The sequence below is a fragment of the Muscardinus avellanarius genome (genome assembly GCF_963383645.1).
Source record: "Muscardinus avellanarius genome assembly, chromosome: 7".
Taxonomy (NCBI): Eukaryota; Metazoa; Chordata; class Mammalia; order Rodentia; family Gliridae; genus Muscardinus; species Muscardinus avellanarius.
Genome location: NC_137793.1, coordinates 70,252,418 through 70,273,055, shown reverse-complemented (window position 1 = coordinate 70,273,055; position 20,638 = coordinate 70,252,418). Strand labels below are relative to the sequence as shown.

General features: G+C 38.1%; 1 protein-coding gene across 1 annotated transcript in view; it reads right to left on the bottom strand.

The window, feature by feature from the left end:
* Positions 1–20,638, bottom strand: part of RAB3GAP2 (RAB3 GTPase activating non-catalytic protein subunit 2) — a gene marked incomplete at both ends in the record, with an annotated part of 109,662 nt that overhangs the window by 34,715 nt on the left and 54,309 nt on the right. Inside the window, 9 exons of the mRNA XM_080699526.1 lie at positions 1,843–1,907; positions 2,253–2,335; positions 2,544–2,687; positions 3,421–3,637; positions 6,071–6,210; positions 9,157–9,246; positions 9,363–9,442; positions 10,662–10,810; positions 18,794–18,892. Coding sequence (XP_080555652.1) covers positions 1,843–1,907; positions 2,253–2,335; positions 2,544–2,687; positions 3,421–3,637; positions 6,071–6,210; positions 9,157–9,246; positions 9,363–9,442; positions 10,662–10,810; positions 18,794–18,892 — 1,067 coding nt within the window. The remainder of the gene's footprint in view (positions 1–1,842; positions 1,908–2,252; positions 2,336–2,543; positions 2,688–3,420; positions 3,638–6,070; positions 6,211–9,156; positions 9,247–9,362; positions 9,443–10,661; positions 10,811–18,793; positions 18,893–20,638) is intronic.

Below are 20,638 nucleotides of genomic sequence, written 5' to 3'. Positions count from 1 at the left end.
ACAAAAAGTCTGGCCTAAGAATAAGACATCTACAATGCAAGGGCTAAATAGAATGACCAAAAGGGAATCAGAAACAAAGCCATGCCAGTAAGAGTTTGAATAAGCCTCTGATACATAGACATAAGGAAAAGAGGTGCAAGTAGAACTGTGGGAGGAGCTAAAGGGAGGAACACGTGGAGAGGAAAGGGAAGAACAGATGAAAGACACAGTTCAAATGATGCTGCACCCATGTGTAAGGGCAGCACTACCATTCTAGCTACGTACAGGAAGGGCTGGGCACCAGAGACCTGATGGGAATCACACCAGGACCTGTGTGCGCATCTATTTGTATGGGTTTGGGCCTCACTGAGATATATAATATATAATTACAATGCACCAATAATTTTTTTTTTTTGCTGTACTGAGGATGGAACCTAGGGGCATTTTACTTCTGAACTACAACCCTAGCCCTATTTTTTATTATTTTGAAACAGGGTTTCACTGAGTTGCAAAGGGCCTCAATAGCTGAGGCTGTCCACGAACTGCAATCCTCCTGTCTCAGACTCCCGAATACTGGGATTGCAACCATGCACCACAATGCCCAGCTCCAATAAATTTTTTTAAAAATGAAGTTAATGTCATGTCAATAATAAGAGCTAGCAAGAACTCAGTAATCACTTAATTACTTCATATACATGTGGCCATGCTAGATGAACATAGTTATCTACCCTACTCTGCCTACCTTTCACTACCCTAAACCCCTAGATACTTAAGAGTCTTCATTTGCTAGTTCCAGTATCTCTCCTCATGCCTAACATAGGGACCATCAGAAACAATGCATTAGACACAGCAATTAAAGTTCACATTTATCCTTTCACATTGCACATTAAATTGATATGCTACTATGAAAAGCATTTTATAGGTGAAACTAAATAGTTTTTAAAAACTAGATTAGGCTGGACATGGTTGGGCACACCTGTAATCCCAATACTTGGGAGGCTGAGACAGGAGGATTACAGGTTGAAGACAGCCTCAGGAATTTACCAAGACCCTGTTTCAAAATACAAAATAGGAAGCCAGGCGTGATGGCGCACGCTTGTAATCCCCACGCTTGGGAGGCTGGGACAGGAGGATCGCACAGGTTCGAAGCCAGCCTCAGCTACTTAGTGAGGCTCTCAGCAACTTAGTGAGACCCTGTTTCCAAATAAAATATAAAATGGGTCTGGGAGTGTAGCCCGGAAGTAGAAAGCCTCTGGGTTCCACCCCCAGTACCACAAAAAAAAAAAAAAATAGGGCTGGGGGGGGCAGGCATGGTTGCACATACCTGTAATTTCAGTACTTGGGAGACTGAGACAGGAGGATAGCAGGTTCTAGGACAACCCCAGCAACACAAAAAATCAAAAGGGCTGGAGGGTATAGCTCAGAGGCAGAATGCACCTGGGTTCAATCCCTAGTGCTACCAAAACAAACAAAAATCCAGAAGAGCAAAAGATTAACATAAAATTCTGAATTTGAATTACCTTAAGGGATAGGGAAAAGGAATGGGATTGAGAAGGGATATGCAGGGCTTTTTAAGAGTTCTTGGTAAGATTGTATTTCCTAAGGTGACTAGTCAGACATATGTTTTATTTTACTATTTATCTTTAATCTGAATTTGTTATGTATAAGTATGTGTATAAAAATACATGCACTCATGTGAATGGTAATATTACTTAATTTTTAAAATCAACAGAAACTTCCAAATGGGAATATGAAAAGAGATGAACATGAATAAATACATGAAAAAAAGAATTTAGCCTGTATATTTAGAGGAAAATAACTGCCACTCAAACAGGAGACTTCACAGATTATATATACACTTACTTGTTTTTTGGTTGCAGGGTACTTAATATCAAGAATTAACTCCTTTATTTCTGTTTCAACCAAATCTATAACAAGAAAATCAAAGTAGAATTTTCACTTTTTACTATAGTGAAATATTTATCTGAAAGAAAATGAACATATTTGTACCATCAGTCAGTCTACAAGACTTGAGGGTTCTCTCACGTTATTGTTTTATTGTTACGAATTTTAATATACCCTAGATGGCACACTTCACCCTTCTAGGGCACTAAAAATAAAAAGTACAGGAGATCACATGTATCTCACCTCATTTTAAAAAGCAGATGAGATAGCTCATAGTAAGGTATTCAGCTTGCTCTGTTCAGAATATTTTATTGACTTAAAAAATGATAGAGCAGTTAGCTCCACTGTTTTTACTGAAGGATACTTACCGAGATTGGGTGATTTTGTTTTCATCAAAGTTGAAAGTTTCTTTACTAAGTGCATGTCCTTGGCTCGCTCACTCTTCTTATCACTAAAATAATACATGCAACAAATTCTTATAAAATGGACAATTGTTTTCATTCTAGCTTTCTTTTTCCTTTACATGCTTCCTACTTAGCTTTAAAGATATCAGTTTAGTGAGGAAACAATAAAACACTATCTAGAAAACAAAGCACAACAAACTAAGGCTAGGAAGCAAGCAGAGGAAAACCAACCAGCAAGCACTCGGCAGACCTTACCTCAGGGCCAAGTGGAAAGGAACAGTCACTGTTTTCATGCTTCCAGACACAGGGTCAACAAGACAGATCTGATAGGTCTGTGGCTGCCAACTCTGGCTGGTAACATTATTTAAGCCCATTATTTTATAGCCAGGATACAGCAGCCTAAGGAAATCACATACCAAGATGGTAAAAGTATTACAAACAGTAGAAATGCCAAAAGGTCCTATTACTCTAGCTAAGGAACTCTATCAATTCAGGAGCACTAATAAAGCAAATAAATACTGGTGCTAAAAACATAAGTAAAGCAGGACATGATCGGCAGAGTTCTGCCTCGTTAAGATCTAGAAACTAAATAAACACATTTGCTTGCCAACTGCAAGCAAAGTGCTGACCTTGCTTTCCATGGACCCTAGGAGAATCTGAAGGAAACACAGCTGTACCAAGACAACTTTAATTTAGCGGCATATCATGGCATTTTCAATACTATTTCTTTGTTATAAAGTATTTAATAGTTATATACCAGGTACATGAAAAACCGAAATGCAATAAATTACAATTCTCAAACAACTTTAAATTTAATGAGTAATATATATTTTTTTTTTTTGGTGGGTCTGGGGATGGAACCCAGGGGCATTTGACCTCCGAGTTACACACCCTGCCCTATTTTTTATTCTTTATTTTGAAACCGGGTCTCACTGAGTTGCTGAGGGCCTCACTAAGTAGCTGAGGCTGTCCGCTAACCGTGATCCTCCAGGTCTCAGCCTCCCGAATGCTGGGATTACAAGCGTGTGCCACCACACCCAGCTTTTAATGAGTAATTTTAATAAAAGCTTCATGTCATTGAGAGTATTCCTGTCTCTCTTTCTGCAGTCAGCAGAGTCAGGGTTGAGCTCACCTGCAGTGCTTTCCCACATTGAAAGCTCCCACTCGAGGTCCCTGCTGAGTGCTCCACACTTCTAAAATCCCCCTTCTTGGTGCGTAGATGACAAGGAACTGTGCTACTCTACTGGGACCCTGATTATTTCCAAAGGGGGAAAAATCCGTCTTTTCTGGCACTCTTTCATGGAGGTCTTCCACAATTTGAATCCATCCAATTTGTGCATCTCGGTACCCTTGGAGACAGAGGAAAAGGGAAGCTAATTAATTAACATAGGTTCAACAGAAGCCCCTGAAGTAGCCTCTTGGAATATTTTGGGCAAAGGGAAGGCATGATAAAAGCTATAAAATACATCATTTTTCATTATGAAATATCTTAGAAAAGATAATTAATAGTATGCCACTGAGTCTTAGCAATTTGAATATTTTACTATATATATTTGCTTCAGATCACTTTCTTCTTCTTCTTCTTCTTCTTCTTCTTCTTCTTCTTCTTCTTCTTCTTCGCAAATTTAATATTTTACTATTTATATTTGCTTCAGATCACCTTCCTTCTCCTTCTTCTTCTTCTTCTTTTGGTGGTACTTGAAATTGAATCCAGGAGCATTCTACCCCTGAGTTATGCCCCTAGCCCTATGTTCTATTTTTACTTCAAACAAGGTCTCATTAGGTTGATGAGAATCTCACTACTAGCTGAGGATGTCCTTGAACCTGCGACTCTCCTGTCTCAGCCTCCCAAATACTGAGATTATAGGTGTGTGCCACCATACCAAAAAGCTCCACTTTTTTTTCTTTAAAAATAAAACATTACAGGTATCATTAAAGTCTCCTGGGTATCCCTACACCCTACTCCCATTCACTTCCTTTTCTCTAAGACTCCCTTTTAATTAATTAATTAATTAGTTAATTTTGTGGTGTTGGGGATTGAACCCAGGGGAATTCTACCTATGAGCTATATCCCTAGCCCAAACTTTTACTCTTTATTTTGAAACAGGGTCTCACTAAGTTGTGGAAGGCCTTACTAAGTAGCTGAGGCTGGAGCAAACTTGTATCTCTTGTCTCAGCCTCCCAAATTCTGGGATTATAAGTGTACGCCACCATGCCCAGCTCAGACTCCGTTTAAAAAAACAAATTCTGGCCTAGTTAAAATATCAAATTGATTTCTTGTTCTTCAGGCCCCTTGGTGGTTCACAGACAGGGAAAGCCTGGCTGTAGTAGTGTGAGGAAGTGCCTGCGCATGAGAACAAAGGACTGCTGGCACTCTTCCATTTGGGTGGCCTGCCTTGAAGGCCAGCACACAATGAGAAGGAACACCGACTGCAGCAGCTTAGACAACAATGCCAGCAATGAGACCGCCACAGCAGATTCAGGCCAGCTGGACAAGTCTTGCTGAGAACAGAGCTTTGATGATGTTTCCAAAAGCAAACACCAGGGAGAAATGACATAGCTATGGCAATGAAACTTATTTTAATGTGTACTTAAGTATGGCAGGAAAGACTCCCCTCACTGTGAGAGTTCTTTGGCAAAAGGTGATAGTGGCCTCAATCTAGTCCAGAGTAATTTAATGTTCTTAAATACAGTATTCCTCACATTGTTAAGTACAGACAAGACTGTACCTTAATTGTGGTTTCCAACCAGTGGTCTGGGTAGATACATTACTATTTCAGGTAACTTTCTTTAGAGAGTTTTCATTATATGCAGGTTGGCAATGTACACAGTTAAAAGATATTTTCAAGTCTTGCTTATAAATAGGTGTAACCATGTCACTATGCCCTGGTTAATGTACTGTGGATAAAGATGGAGGGACTTCAGAGGGCTTCAAAGAGGACTGACTCAGCTAGCATGAGCATCCTTCCCTTCTCCCTCTTCCAGAGTACAGAGAAGAAGGCTGGTGGTAAGAACCATGAGAAGGAAGCTACGTGGAAGTAGCCTGGGTTTCTGAGTGTACTATACTGATAGTATTTCATTCCTATACCTGGGTCTGTTATGAATAGTTGAATGTTATGAATTGACATAGTTCTTGATAAATTAGGTGTTGAACCTCAGCATATGAATATAAAAGTCAAGCCAGTTAAGATGGATTTTGCCAGGTTTGACTCTCTTAAATCTGAAAGACTTTGCATTCTAGATTTGGAGAGAATACATGGCCCAAGAGTGGCTTGTGGAGGGAAATGAATGTAGCAGGGACAAGAAACTGAACTCAGAAATTGACAATATAGCAAGAAACGAGAGCACATAAGGCAGAAGTAAAAAATGTCTAGGAGGTGGTCAAACTTACAGGATATATCAAATCTACTGTTGCTGATCTGAGTTCATATTAAAAACAGAAACAGCCAGGCGTGGTGGCGCACACTTGTAATCCCCGCGCTTGGGAGGCTGAAACAGGAGAATGGCACAGGTTTGAAGCCAACCTCAGCTACTTAGTGAGGCTCTCAGCAACTTAGTGAGACCCTGTTTCCAAATAAAAATATAAAATAGGTCTGGGAGTATAGCCCAGAGGTAGAAAGCCTCTGGGTTCCATCCCCAGCACCACCAAAAAAATAAATTAAAAAAATAGAAAACAAAGTATTAAGCACTATTATCAACCAGAAGCTAAAGAATGGTAATGGTGCTCAACTATTGGAATAAAAACTTAATTAACTTTTTTCTGGATATCTGTAAGGAAGTACCTTTCCACATGCGTATTGCAATTCCTCTAGATACATCCAACAAAATAACTCTTCCAAAGTCATCTGTTACTGCTGCCAATGTGTTACATGGAGACAGACATATGCTTTCACCATGGCGTCTAGAATCTGGAAGTCCAAATCTGTTATTTAAAAGGAAATAAAAAGCTCAAATCACATTTCAACCTGGAAACATGTAACAGAATAAGGAAATACATAACTAAAACAGACTATATCTGTTTCTATATAAAGAAATATGAACTCTTCCTGGATTAATAGTTAATAAAAACCACAGTCCAATGTAGATTTCCTTTTTGTATGGTAGTGGGAATTGAACCCTGGAGCATTCTATCCCTAAGCTACACCCCAGCCTTATTTTATTTTTTATTTTGAAATAGGGTCTCATTAGTTACAGAGGGCCTTGCTAAGTTGCTGAGGCTGACCATGAACCTGCAATTGTCTCTCAGCCTCTCAATTATTGGAATCATAAGCATGCCACCATGCCCAGCTCCTATGTGGGTTTTCTAGATAGGCAGATAGGTAGGTTAGGGTGCATAGATAGATATTCACAACCTTTTTCTTTTAGTACTGATGACTGAACCCAGGGGCATACTACCTCTGGGCTATATGCCCTATTTTTTTTTAATTTTTGGTGGTACTGGGGTTCCTGGAAACCCTTCTACCTCCAGGCTATACTCCCAGACCTATTTTACATTTTTTATTTGGAAACAGGGTCTCTTAAGCCAGCGTGGCTGGCTTTGAACCTGCGTGATCCTCCTGTCTCCGCCTCCCAAGCACAGGGATTACAATCGTGCACACCATACCTGGCTTATATACCCTATTTTTTATTCTTTATTTTGCAACAGGGTCTCACTAAGTTGCAGAGGGCCTAAGTAGCTGAGTCTGGCTGCAAACCTGCACTCCTCCTGTCGCAGCCTCCCAAGTACTGGAATTATAAGCGTGCACCACCACACCCGGACTGTATTAATTTATTTTTGAAACAGGGTATCACCAAATTGCTTAGGCTGGCCTGGAACCTGTGATCCTCATGTCTTGGCCTCCCACATAACGGGATTGTAGTCATGTACCATCATGTGCAGCTCAATAAGTTTTATTAACAATTGATTAGTTGCTTCCTTCTGGTGAAGATCGTCTATGGAGTTTCTATTTCCCTTGTGGTGGTACTTTATATTAGGTAATAAGGAATTAACAACAAAAGAAGCTGGGTGTGGTGGCACATGCTTGTAATTCCAGTGCTTGGTGGCTGAGACAGGAGGATTATAGTTTCATAGCCACCCTCAGCTACTTAATGAGGACCTCTGAAACTTAGTGAGACCCTGTTTCAAAATAAAGAATAACAAATTGTGCTGCTATGAACATGGGTATGCATATGTTACTGTAGTTCTCCGATTTCAACCCTTTGGAAAGATACCCAGGAGTGGTATAGCCGGATCACATGATAGATCCATTCCCAGTTTTCTAAGGAATCTCCACACTGATCTCCATAGTGGCTGAACTAGTTTGCACTCCCACCAACAGTGTAAAAGAGTTCCTCTTTCCCCACATCCTCGCCAGCATTTGTTGTTATTTTATTTCTTTATGCTTGCCACTCTGATTGGGGTTAGATGGAATCTCAGTGTAGTTATGATTTGCATCTCCTGATGACGAATGATGTAGAACATCTTTTCATGTATCTATTGGCCATCTGAATCTCTTCTTTTGTGAAATGTCTTTTCAATTCAGTTGCCCTTGCCCATTTCTTGATTGGGTTGTATTTTTTACTAGTGTAGAGTGTTGAGTTTTTTGTATATCTGAATATTAGCCCTCTATCAGTGTGGTGGCTGTTAAAGATCTTCTCCCATTCTGTAGGCTTTCTCTTTAGGTTCTAGATGGTCTCCATCAACAGATGAATGGATTGCAAAATTATGGGAAATACACACAATGGAATTCTACTCAGCTATAAAGAAGAACAAAATCATGCCATTTGCAAGAAGATAGAAAAACCTGGAGAACATTGTTACGTGAGATCAGCGAAGCACAGAAAGAGAAGGGACATATGTTTTCTCTAATATGCCCAAACAAGGAAGTATTGGGGATACCAAAAGGACTCCAGATAATGGAGGGGAAATCTCAGCAAAGCTAGAATGGAAGGATAGGAGAGGAAGAAGGCTGAGGTTGATTAATGGAGGAGCTACATCCAAATATGTGTAAAAGTATAATATAGCATAGCTAACCGAAACACTCATTGTTGGGAAGGGGGAGAAGGGGAAGTGGGGGGTGGGAGAAGGCACCAAACAGTCTGAATGTATGCCATTTTCAATATGATCCACATAAAAAAAATAAAGATAAAAAATAGGGCTGGGGATATAGCTCAGAGATAGAATGCCCTGAGTTCAATCCCAGTGCTTAGAAACACATAGCTCCTGTGTTTATGTTTTATTTTTTTAAAAAATCACTAAATACTTTTTAAGTTTATACAGCTTACTAACAAATTAAGTTTTTTAAAGAAACTCAACAATTATCACTTAAGTTTTAATAAATGTTTATTAAGAGTATACGTGACAAATATATCTCAAGCAAATACTGAATGAAAAGGAGACAGTTTTGAACAAAAGAATTCCTCTTCTCATAAAGTTTACATTCTAGTGGAGGGAAAATCCCACATTAATGATTTTCAGCTCTGAAAACTCCTGAAGTCAAGAAATCAATTAAGCACACTGAACAACCAGGTAGACTTGATATTTCTAAAAGTACTAACTGACAGGTCAGGTCCCTCCCCCCTTCCCCACAGGAGGTGGAACCCTGGAGAAGGAGGAGGATACTGCTAGGCAGGCAGGCGATATCTCGAAGCAGGTGATATCGCAAGAGAAGCGGTGTTCCCATGCGTAGGCTCACCCCCCAAGATGTATACCTTAAAAAGAGAGGCATTTTCCCTCTAGCCTTGGATGGGCCCGCAGGTCTTCCAGACTGTCCAGCCCCCATCCCCGAGAGGACAGCATTAAAACTGGTACTGCGCTCCCTGGTCTCTCTCGTGCCTTTACTTACCGCACAAACCTAACACTAACAAATGAGAAGCATGGCCAACTTGCCTTACAGCTAATGGGGTTGCTGGTTCCATCTTTGGCTTTTGCTTTGGGGCAGCTTCTTCTTCATGCTTACTTTTCCAACCAAGCCAACCACTAAAAATAAAGAAAATATAGAGTAAAACTAGAGCTTCAAGAGTCTTAAAGTGCAGAGTAACAAAATATAAGTCAAAACAAGTTAGACACAAATTCGATAATTTTAATTTAGTTACCTGGCAGCACTAAATAAAGCAGATGTAAGTTTACTTGCAACTGCTAGTGCAACATGGGATAATAATGGCTGTGTGCTTCCCTGAAACAGAACAAGTTTAAAAGAGAAAATTTAGTTTACAAAAAAAAACAATACCTACTCTCTAAGTAATACTTTCTTTAAAGTGCTCTGAAAGGTTGTAAAGGCTAGACTACTAGAACCTCAATTTCTTTTAGACAATAAAAACTTTGTTTTGGCAACACTATCATAAAAAGTTAATTCTATAGCTTAAAATAAAATCACACTGGGTACGGTGGTGCACACCTGTAAACTCAGTACTTGGGAGGATAAGATGGGAAGATTGCAGGCTTGAGGACAGCCTCAGCAAGGAATTACCGAGTCAGCAACTTAACAAGACTCTGTTTCAAAATAAAAACAAAATAGGGCTGGGAGTGGAGCATGGAGGTAGAATGCCCTGGGTTCAATCCCCAGTAGCACACACACAATAAAATCACTAGTAGTCTATTTTACCTTTAGAATTTCTCTCTTTAAATTGTAATTAAAATAAATGTTAAATGAGGCCATTTGGATTATATCTTAGCTGATTTCCCATCTATCCACAACTGGCTCCCCCCCCCCACACACACTATATACAAAAGTAAAAAGAAGCCAGGCACAGTGGTGTATGCCTATAATCCCAGTACCTGGGAGGCTGAGACAGGAGGATTGCAGGCTTGCAGTGACTTAGGGAGATCTTGTTTTAAAATAAAAAATAAAAAGGGCTAGAGGTATAGTTTGGAGGTAGAATTTCCCTGGGTTCAATCCGCTATGCCCTCTCATCCCCTGCCAAAAAAAAAGTAAAAAGACAATTTGGACAATTCTGAGTCTGAGAAGGCTGTTTTCAAGTGAGAAATAAGAGCTGCCAAATGTAACACCTAACCTTTCACTATTTTAGGAAGTAATTTTCACCACTTATATCAACTATAGTTGATGACTTATTCTGCCTTTACCAAAATCTCTCATTTATTCAACTCCCTATTGGGATGACAAAATTAACAACCCTGAGCTTCTAATTATTGCACCAATATTAAAAAAACACCCAACTTTAGAATAAAGAAGTTTACTTTATATAGATTTTTGCTTTACCTTTTCACTTAATTTAAAGAATTAAGATGAAACCTACTTGTCATTAATTTTAGTTTCAGTAGAAACTTAGAAATCTAAACTTCTCACTCTTTCAAAGGCTGTTACCATATCCAATTTTTAGACAAGTTGAAAAATTAAGAGTGTCTTTACTCATGATCAGTGATGAAACACATACCTCTAAAGCATAGAAGAAGCCAGTAAATGGATTGGACCCTACAGTGATATACTGAGACATAGCAGGTGGGCTGTTTTTAATTGCCGCATTAAATCCACCAATATTAGAGGCAGTCTTCATTTGATCAAAAGGGGACAGGGTCATAATACCTAATGATAAAAAAAACACACGATTTGAATGTACATTTTGAAAATGGTATCATTTTAGGTTATTACAGTTCTACTTCAAGGCTATCCTAAGAGACTGAAAGTTTAGTTTTATTTAACAGGCGAGTCATTTTTGTAATTACAAAATCAGTATTAGAGAATAGTGATAAATATTAAAACTGCTACCTATAATTTCTCACCTATAAGGTATTACAGAAACAAAATTCAAATATTAATATTTTCAAGAGATACAAATTCAGAAGGTACAAGAAATGTATAATAACTGGTACCAGTTCACTTCTTAGAGGCATTAACTGATAGTTTCCTAACTATGTGCTTTGTTTTTTAAATTTAATAAAACATCAGCTGGGCATGGTGGCACATACTTGTAATCCTTGTGCTTGGGAGGCTGAGACAGGAGGATCGCGCAGGTTTGAAGCCAGCCTCAGCTGGATTAAGAGACCCTGTTTCCAAATAAAAAACATAAAATAGGTCTGCGTGTATAGCCCGGAGGTAGAAGGCCCCTGGGTTCCATTCCCAGTACCACCAAAAAAAAAAAAAAAAAAAAAAAGTTAATAAAACATCAAACATCAAAAAGATATACTTAATTCCTCTTAATCCCTTTTAGTATTCCCTTCTACAGATATATCATAAATGATTTGACCTCATATTTATGTTTTTTTCATATTTTGGCCCTACAAAGGATGTTGTAATAAATACTTTTAATATATCTTTATTATATGTTAACATATACCCATTAATATACACTATTAAAGACTATCTGTATGGTTAATTCTTATGAACCAAAGTTCAAGATCACAGTGGGATCTGCATTTTTAATAATTTTATTAAATACTGTCATACAGCCAGGCATAGTGGTGCATGCCTGTAATCCTAGTACTTGGGAAGCTGAGACAGAAAGATCGCATGTTCACAGTCAACCTCAGCAACTTAGTGAGATCCTCTATCACCCAGTCTCTATTTCAAAACAAAAAAGACAACAGGAATGGGGGTATAGCTCAAGGCGGAATGCCTCTGGGTTCAATCCCCAGTACCATGAAATAAACAGTCACACTGCATCTTATAATGGTGGTAATAATTTACCCTCCCTCCAAAAAAGGCAAGAGGGCACTTATGTCCATACCTTTCCTAACACACTGAGATCACACACTCTCAAACATCGACCCAGTAATCTGTAAATTCTTGACCTTTTAATAGTTACTTTTCATTTTCCCTAAGCTTTAAGAACAAAGGTATCGTTAGAATGCTGACATCCATGTTCGTGTATAGTGGAGGAAAACCCCATGTCATTTAAATTCACCTGTATGGCAGAGAAAGAAAGTGGGGGAAATGTGAGCGTAGAGACCTAGGAAGTACAGATCTGACACTAGATTCCAAGATAGGGATTCAGGCAACTTCTTCAAACTTGAGTAATACATACATAAAGACAATAACTGGAGGAAGACCTGAACTCGAACATCTCATAAAAAAGAACAAGAATTACTGTTCATATACTAATTTTCATAAATGGGTATTGCCTCTAAATTGCTCCCGAACTGTCAAAAGATGCATTGTTCCTGAAGAAGAGTCCTGGGAAAGAAAATTCTTTTAGCAAGCTCATAAGCAAACCATTTATTGGATTTAGGGATTTAAAGTGATCAAATAAATCCTTGTAAATGTTGAACTATTCTAAAAGATCAGAATGTCTTTCACATATTCATGAATGAATCCAAGATTTAATTTTCAAAATGTTTGTACTACATGATAAAATATGCATTAAGTTTTGCCTGATTCTGCCAGAACAAGATCAAAGGGTGAAGTGACGGCATATAAATTGAAATTTAAGGTTAAATAGCTCCTCTTCATATTTCCATGTAATATAAGGGAGAAGTATAAAGTGCTAGAAGATACCCAGCAGAAAATCTGGCAATATATATTAAACATCTTAAAGAAATGGATTCTAATTTTCTTAAGAAATGGCTGACCTATTCCTTTTCTCCTAACCACCAATGACTGTTCCTTCCCACAACTAGGCTGTCCCTTTTCAACACCGTGCTTTAGATTCCGTCATCAATGACTGCACATTTCTTGTAATCGTGATTTCAAGGGTACCGCCCTGTGACCACCCAACTTTCCATCTCAATTACTCTAGTAACCTGCAATAATCCCACAAGTCAACAAAATTTTAATCCATTAATCCTCTTTCCACTATTTATCAAACAATTCTTGTGATCACTTTCTTACCTAGCTGAAATTCATGTTTTATTAAAGTCCTTTTGCAAATACCTACACAACTCCCTTGTACCCAGCTCCCAAAGAAACAGATTTTTGTTGTCTACATCTCTGTGGACATGTTCTTTTGCCCTATTATTTGCTACACACTAGTAGATGAATCCAGATGAATACATCTTTCATGCCAAATTTTAATATTTTTCATGGACTAAAGGTGATATATATCATATCCTTCCAATATATCTGTAATTCAATTTTTAATAAGTTCACATACGCTATTTCCATTATTAAGAATGATTACATATTACCATATTGCTGAGAACAAGCTATTTACTATAATCACACTTTCTTAGCTGTGATTTTTTTTTCTGGAGTTATCATTACCTTGTCATTTAGGGTTTTTCCTGAATATCTGAGACCTTTTCACACTTTGAAACATATTACAAATTCTCTTCAAAAACTGACATTTTCTAGGTCTATTACTGTGGCTATAAAAGGCCTCTGACAAAGTGACAAATAGAAAGAGCCCTGAATGAAGTGAAGGAGATAGCCAAACAACGAGTTGGGTAAAGTTTTCCAGGCAGAAGGAGCAGTAATTATAACTGCTAAAGTAAGAAGACGACTGGTGTATCTGAGGAACAGATCAGCATGTTGGAACAGAGAGAGAAGGGGCACTATAGGAGTCAGGGCCAAAGAGGCACCATGACCACATAAGGTCAGGCCTTGTATGCCACAGCAAGGAACAGGCAGAAAAGGGAAATAATATGGAGGGAGGAGAAGAAAACAAAAGGAGCAAATGTGACAGAGAAAACTAAGAATCAAGCTGGGCATGGTGGTATACTCCAGTAATCCCAGTACTTGGGAAGCTATGAGAATCACAGGTTCAAGACCAGCATCAGCAATTTAGCAAGACTTCCAGCAACGTGGCAAAACCCTGTTTAAAAAGAAAAAAAAAAAGGTTGGAGGTTATAGCTTGGAAGTAGAATGTCTGTGGGTTCAATCCCCAGTACACTAAAAAAAATAAGAAAAATAAGAATATAATTTTGGAGCCAGGCATGATGGTACATACTCGTAACCCCAGTACATGGGAGGCTGAGACAAGAGGATCACAGGTTTGAAACTCAGCAACTTAGACCTTGTTTCAAAATAAAAAAACAAAAAGAGGCTGGGGATATAACTTGGGAATAGAATGTTCCTGGGTTCAATCCCCAGGACCAAAAAAAAGAAAAAAACAAAACAAAACAAAAAGAGAATTCAATTCTGGTTGATAAGTCTGGCTATTAGAAATGCTCAGACGAGGGCTGGAAACATGAAACTCATGAGAGGCCAGGGCTAGAGGTAGAGATGAAGATGCTGTGATTTATTTTCTGTTCTCCTTAGTTTTTTTTTTTTTTTTTTTTTTAATAGGGAATGGAAGTCCTTATTCTTAAATATAAACCTAATCCAATCTGGCTTGCATCCTCACCAATCCACCACCTGCTCATCTCAAGAGTCAATAAAGAGCTGGGCGTGGTGGTACCCGGAGGACCAAAGGTTCGTGGTCAGCTTCAGCAACTTAGTTAGACCCATTTCATAATAAAAAATTAAAATAGGGCTGGATGTAGATCAGAAGTAGAATTTCATCCCTGGGTTCAATCCCCAGTACAACACACACACACAAAGGTCAATCAAGAATTCTATGTTGTCAAATCCAAATTTGGGGATAGAATTCCCTTAATTCTCCGAAGCATTAGCTCTATAATACCAACTCCTTTCTTGAACTTTAAATACACATATCCTATCTACTTACTTGATACTTCTATTTAAATGTACAGCTGTGTCAGAAGTTGACCTGTATAAAACCTTAACTCTTGACTTGCCCATCTTAAATGTTCTTTCTCTTATTCTTTCATTAAACAGCTTGGTATGCATCCAGTTGCTCGAACTTAAAAATTAATAAATTATTTACTTTTTTCCTTTCTCTCATTTCTTAAACCCATCTACTAGCATGTGCAAAATATCCTCTCTCTACTTGTCTCCATCTTTTTTGCTTCTGCCCTAAATAAAGCCATCATTCTCTCTTGCCTGAATTATTCCAATACTCCTAACTGGTTTCCCTATGTCCTTCTTCAAGCCTTTCTCTAAATAACACCCAGAGACATATTTTTTTTTAATATAAGCTCCTAGTTAGAATATAGCAATTTCATTCACTGCATTTAGAATATAAGCAGATCCCCTTATTTCTATGAGATCTGCACCCAGTCAACAACTCCAACCTAAACTAAACTTATCTTGTTTCCCTTCATTCTTTTTTTTTTCCAGTAATGAGGATTGAACACAATGGCATTCTATGTCTGAGTCATATCACAAGCTCCTTTTAAATTTTTGTTTTGTTTTTAGTTTTGAAACAAGGTTCACTAAATTTCTGAGTGCCTTGCCAAATTGCTGAGGCTAGCCTCAAACCTGCAATCCTGTTTCAGCTTCCTAAATATGGGATTACAGGCATGTGCCACCATGCCTGACTCCCCTCATTCTTTTCTTTTTCCTTTGTGGTACTGAGGATTGAAGCCAGAGGCATTCTGCCTCCGAAATATGCCCCTCAACTCTTTTTATCTTTTGTTTTGAAACAGGGTCTTGCTTGGTTGCTGGGGCTGCTTTCAAATCTGTGATCCTCCTTGTCTCAGTCTCTCAAGTACTGAGATTACAGGTGTGCACCACAGTGCCCTGCTTCCCTTCATTCTTTTGTGGTATGTGTGTGGGGGCTTGTTGTTGGAGATTGAACACGGGCATTCTACCTCTGAGCTACACCCCAAATCCTACTTTATTGTTTTACTTTTAAACGAGCCTCACTAAGTTGCAAAGGGCCTCATTAAGTTGGTGAGGTTGGCCATGAACCTGCCAATCTCCTGTCTCAGCCTCCCAAATACTATGATTACAAGCCTGTGCCGCCATGCCTGGCCTTTCCCCTCATTCTAACAGTCAAGTCAAGAATACACCTAGGTTATATTCTGGCCTTTTCCTCCACTTAGAATGCTCTTTCCACAGCTGGCTCCTTTTCACTCTGAGGTCTCTTCTCGAAGGGGCTTTCCTCACCAGTCTGCCTAAAGTACTTTTCTTTGCTCTCAATCTAACCCTCTGCTTGTTTTCTTCACGAGGCCAACAAACATCTTGACAATAGTGTACTAATTCATTTAGCTCTGTTGTCTATTGTGTCTCCCCATTTCCAGAATTTGAGTTTTATCAAGGATGAGGGCCAGTCTTATATTTCTAGCACAAATATTAGTCCCTGGGAAATAATAGGTATTTATTTGTTGAATGACTTAGACCTTTACCTAAAGACATACATGAAATAAAAGTTTTCCTAACTTGTTTTTCCACTTGTAGGCTGGAGATAAATGAATAGAATAACATGTTCTATCCAATAATTTTCCCTAGCCAGTTTCAATGTTCCAAAGTTTAATTAACAGAACAGGGAAGAGACCCTGAACTGAACTCAACACTTTGGAATTTTGTTAGCAAAAAAGTAAAGACACAGTAAAATGCTGACCAATCAGATGCTTACTACAGAGTGTTCCATACAAGAACTATGCACTGCATAGAACAAAATGAGCTGTGTGTTAGATTCCTTCTGTTAGCCCCTCTAAAGTCACAGTCCTTCTTTTAACCCTGCTCTCTCTCCCCAGTGCCAGTTTTCATATCATTCTGATTTCCAACTGAATTTAGGCAATGGGAAGCCCCCTCTGGAGATCAAAGAGAGAAAGGAGAATGAAAGACACCTCATTCCCTGGCTGCTTACCTGAGAGCTGGCTATGACCTTTGAGCAAAAGCTATCCTGCCTGCTAAGCCATGATTTCAATCATAGTCTCCAAGTTCTCTAACTTCTTCCTACTCTTTTCTCTTTGGGTCTAGCAGTGGTTACCTTTGGCTGATAAGATGCCCCGGAACACTAAACTATCTTAGAGTCTACACTATATCTCTGTATTCTAATAAATAGCTTCTTTGTAAATAAACTTTCTTTTAATTAAACTTTTGGAGTGTGCCATTTGTTTTCTATTAGGACTCTGGTTGATAAAATGTATATTTAGCAGAACTGATGTAAAAGGCCTTTCATGATTCATTGATTAAAAAATGGCTATAATGTAGTTGGTATTATAAAATCCTATTTATGAAAACATACCTCATGTTATACACTTTACATATACACTAGAAAGTCTATAAAGATGTTTTCCAAAATGCCAATGGTATCCGTGAATAGTAGGATTGAAGGAGATTTTTTCCTTTTATATATTTGTGTATTAATATTTAACAAACATATCTTATATCTGATAAACAGAAAAAATACATATATTTTTAAAATAGTATTTTGGGGACCTTAATTCATTTTTGGGACCTTAATTCAGAAGCCCATAACTTGTCATACCAAGGTTATTCTGTTTCTTTACTAGCCTTGACCCCTCCATTACAGCCTCTGAACTGCCACCAGTGTGTTCTAATAGGAAAATGTGACAGTGTTATTCTTTTGCTCAGAATTCTTTAATGGTTCTCAAGTTGGCTAGAAAAAAAGCTCTAAATGAAAATAGTCAGAAATCCCTCTACATAGTATATTAGGCCCTTAAAAATCAATCAAACACCTCTCTACATATCTGGCCTGTTGCCAGTTATCCTTGGCACCTGCTGTTTTTCCAGCACTGTGCATTTGACACCCACGCCTATGTTCATGTTGGCTATAAAGCCTCCTTTGTGCATGCTGTCTGGTTAAGTCCTACTCATTCTTTTACCTCCGATTAAAGTCAAGCTTCTCTTCCTTGATGCCCATGGTGCTAGGGGCTTTCTCCTCTGCTTCCACTGTAGTTGGTCTTCTTGTCAATTATAACAAGTGAACTGTAGTTATTCTCACATTTCTTCCCACAGACTCCTGCTTCTGAACAGCAAAGATCATGTGTATGTGTATGTGTGCACGTATGTGTTACTGAAGATTGAACCCAGGGGCATTTTACCTCTAAGCTCCATCCCCAGCCCTTCTCTTTATTATTATTATTATTATTATTATTATTATTATTATTAGAAACAGGATCTTAGTAGCTTGCTAAGAGTTTTGCTAAATTGCTGAGGCTGGTCTCAAACTTGGTATTCTCCTGTCTCAGTCTTCCATGTACTGGGATTACTGACATGTACAGCCATGCCCAGTTCATCTCCAAATTCTTGATCCCTAATACAGTAAGTGCATAAATACTGGTTGGAAAAAGAAATTTTTTATCTGTATTCTGCTAGTTTAAGGGTTACATTTTTAAAAGACTGATTTATATGGTAATTATATGTACCCAAACTGTCTGTAGAACAATCAAGTCAAAAAGTGAGTGACTTAGCCGGGCGTGGTGGCGCATGCTTGTAATCCCCGCGCTTGGCGCTTGGGAGGCTGAGACAGGAGGATCGCGCAGGTTAGAAGCCAGCCGCGCTGGCATAAGAGACCCTGTTTCAAAAATATAAAATAGGTCTGGGAGTGTAGCCCGGAGGTAGAAGGGCTTCCAGGAACCCCAGTACCACCAAAAAAAAAAAAAAAAAAAAAAAAAAAAGTGAGTGACTTAAAACCATACAAACAATACTGTTGCTGAGGGCATAATTAAATCTTCATTAAAACTGCAACTAATTTCCAAATGTCTTACTAAAGGCAATGCATTTTTTTCACACAAGTATGAAAGTCCATTTCTAAGAAATGAGTTACTTCAATCAAAAAGTGTAACAAGTTCCCAAAGAATTTGAACTAGTAATACTTACCAATACTAGCATGATCAATAATAGTGTCAATATCTTGTAGACCCCACTTCTTATAAGCTAATGGTGGTGGTTGTATGTTCTCATTGCCTGATGCTGCAGCTGCAGAAATAAAAATTAAGACAATCAAAATTTAATTATAATGGATAAAGTATAAAAAATAATTAAACATATAGTAATGTGTTATTCTAAATTTCTGACTATAATAAAGTAAAATAACAAAAGAAGGCACAAAGTAAGATTTACACAATCCAAGCAACACATAAAAATGCAAACTTTTTAATTTACTTTTATTTGTGTGTATGGCATTGGGGATTGAGTTCAATCTCCAAGCTATACCCCCAGCTTTATTTTTTACTTTTATTTTGAGACAGGGTCTCACTAGGTTGATGAGTCTCATGACTTGCTGAGGCTTGTCCTTGAACCTGTAATTCTCCTATCTCAGCCTCCTAAGTACTGAGATTACAAGCATGCACCACCATGCTTGGCTAAATTCAAACATTTAAAAGACTAAAGTGGCTATGTTAGATTTTGGAATGACTTAGTAATTAGAGCAAACTATTAAAAATCTTGGAAGACCACTGAAAATCAAGGCGAATTAAACTACAGTTGATGCCAAGTAAGCAACTTCCCCCATTTAAGGAAAAGGGAGAAATCCTGGAAACAATGACCTGTGCTTTACTCAGTGAAAAACTAAAAACCTGATATACCTAGCAGAGCACACATATGGCACGCTCCTTAATCTAGATAAATGAAGCCAGACTTGATAGATATAACAGCGATAGTATTGCCAGAAAAATGACCGATATGCCAGCCTTTAATCTTAGTCCCTCTACCTAGTGTGTAATGAAAAGAAAAGCAATAGCTAACACCTTTGCCTTGAGTTCATGGGCAAGGTCACATTTACTAGTAAATTCCCACGCTACATATCAGAATGCTGCTGAATTCTGGCTGTTTGTTTTGGAAAGTGAAGTATACTTTAATAAATACAAAATATAATCTTCTAAATACAAAGACTTGACAGGCTGTAGGAGGAATTTTCCTGAACACTGAAATAACTGTCACAACAATTTGTGGCTGAGTAACTAGAACTCTCTTCAGAGCAACTTTTAATAGGGAGGCACTTAAGTGGCTCAATTTTTTTTATTGCCTAGGAGACAAAGTGGCTTTATGGTCATATATACAAAAAGTAAATAGACATTCAAAATGGTAAAAAAAAAAAAAAAATTAAATAGCCAACAATACCATTTATAACCTGGTTGTAAGTTTTTAGTTTATTTCATTATATAACAGTAGAATTATCTATTTCAAGTTTTATTAATTAAATAATTTGTATTTGGTGTTATTGGGGATTGAACAAGGGTTTTGAGCAATGTAAGCAATTGCTTTGCCATTGAGCTACATTCCCAGCCAGTTTTTTTAATTTTTTGAGACCAGGTCGTCCTAGTAGCCCAGGCTGGCCTCAAACTTACATTCTTTCTGTTTAAGCCTCCCAAGTTGCTGCAATGATAGGCATATACCATAACACCTACCTTCTAGTTCATTTTATTGAATTCTTTCTTATAAAGACTGAGACAGGCAGATTACAGGTTTGCAGCCAGCCTCAGCAACTTGGTGAGCCCCTCTATAACCCAGTGAGACTATTTCAAAATAAAAAATAAAATAGGGCTGGGGGAGTAGCTCAGAGGTAGAATAGAATGTCCCTGGGTTCAATCCCCAGTACAAAAAAATAAAAAATTAAAAAAATAGAAAACTTATCTACAGAAAACGCCAGTCTTATAAGGCATATATAATAATGGTGCATATTTTAAATGCCCCCAAATAGTGAAATTTATTATGGGTTAAATT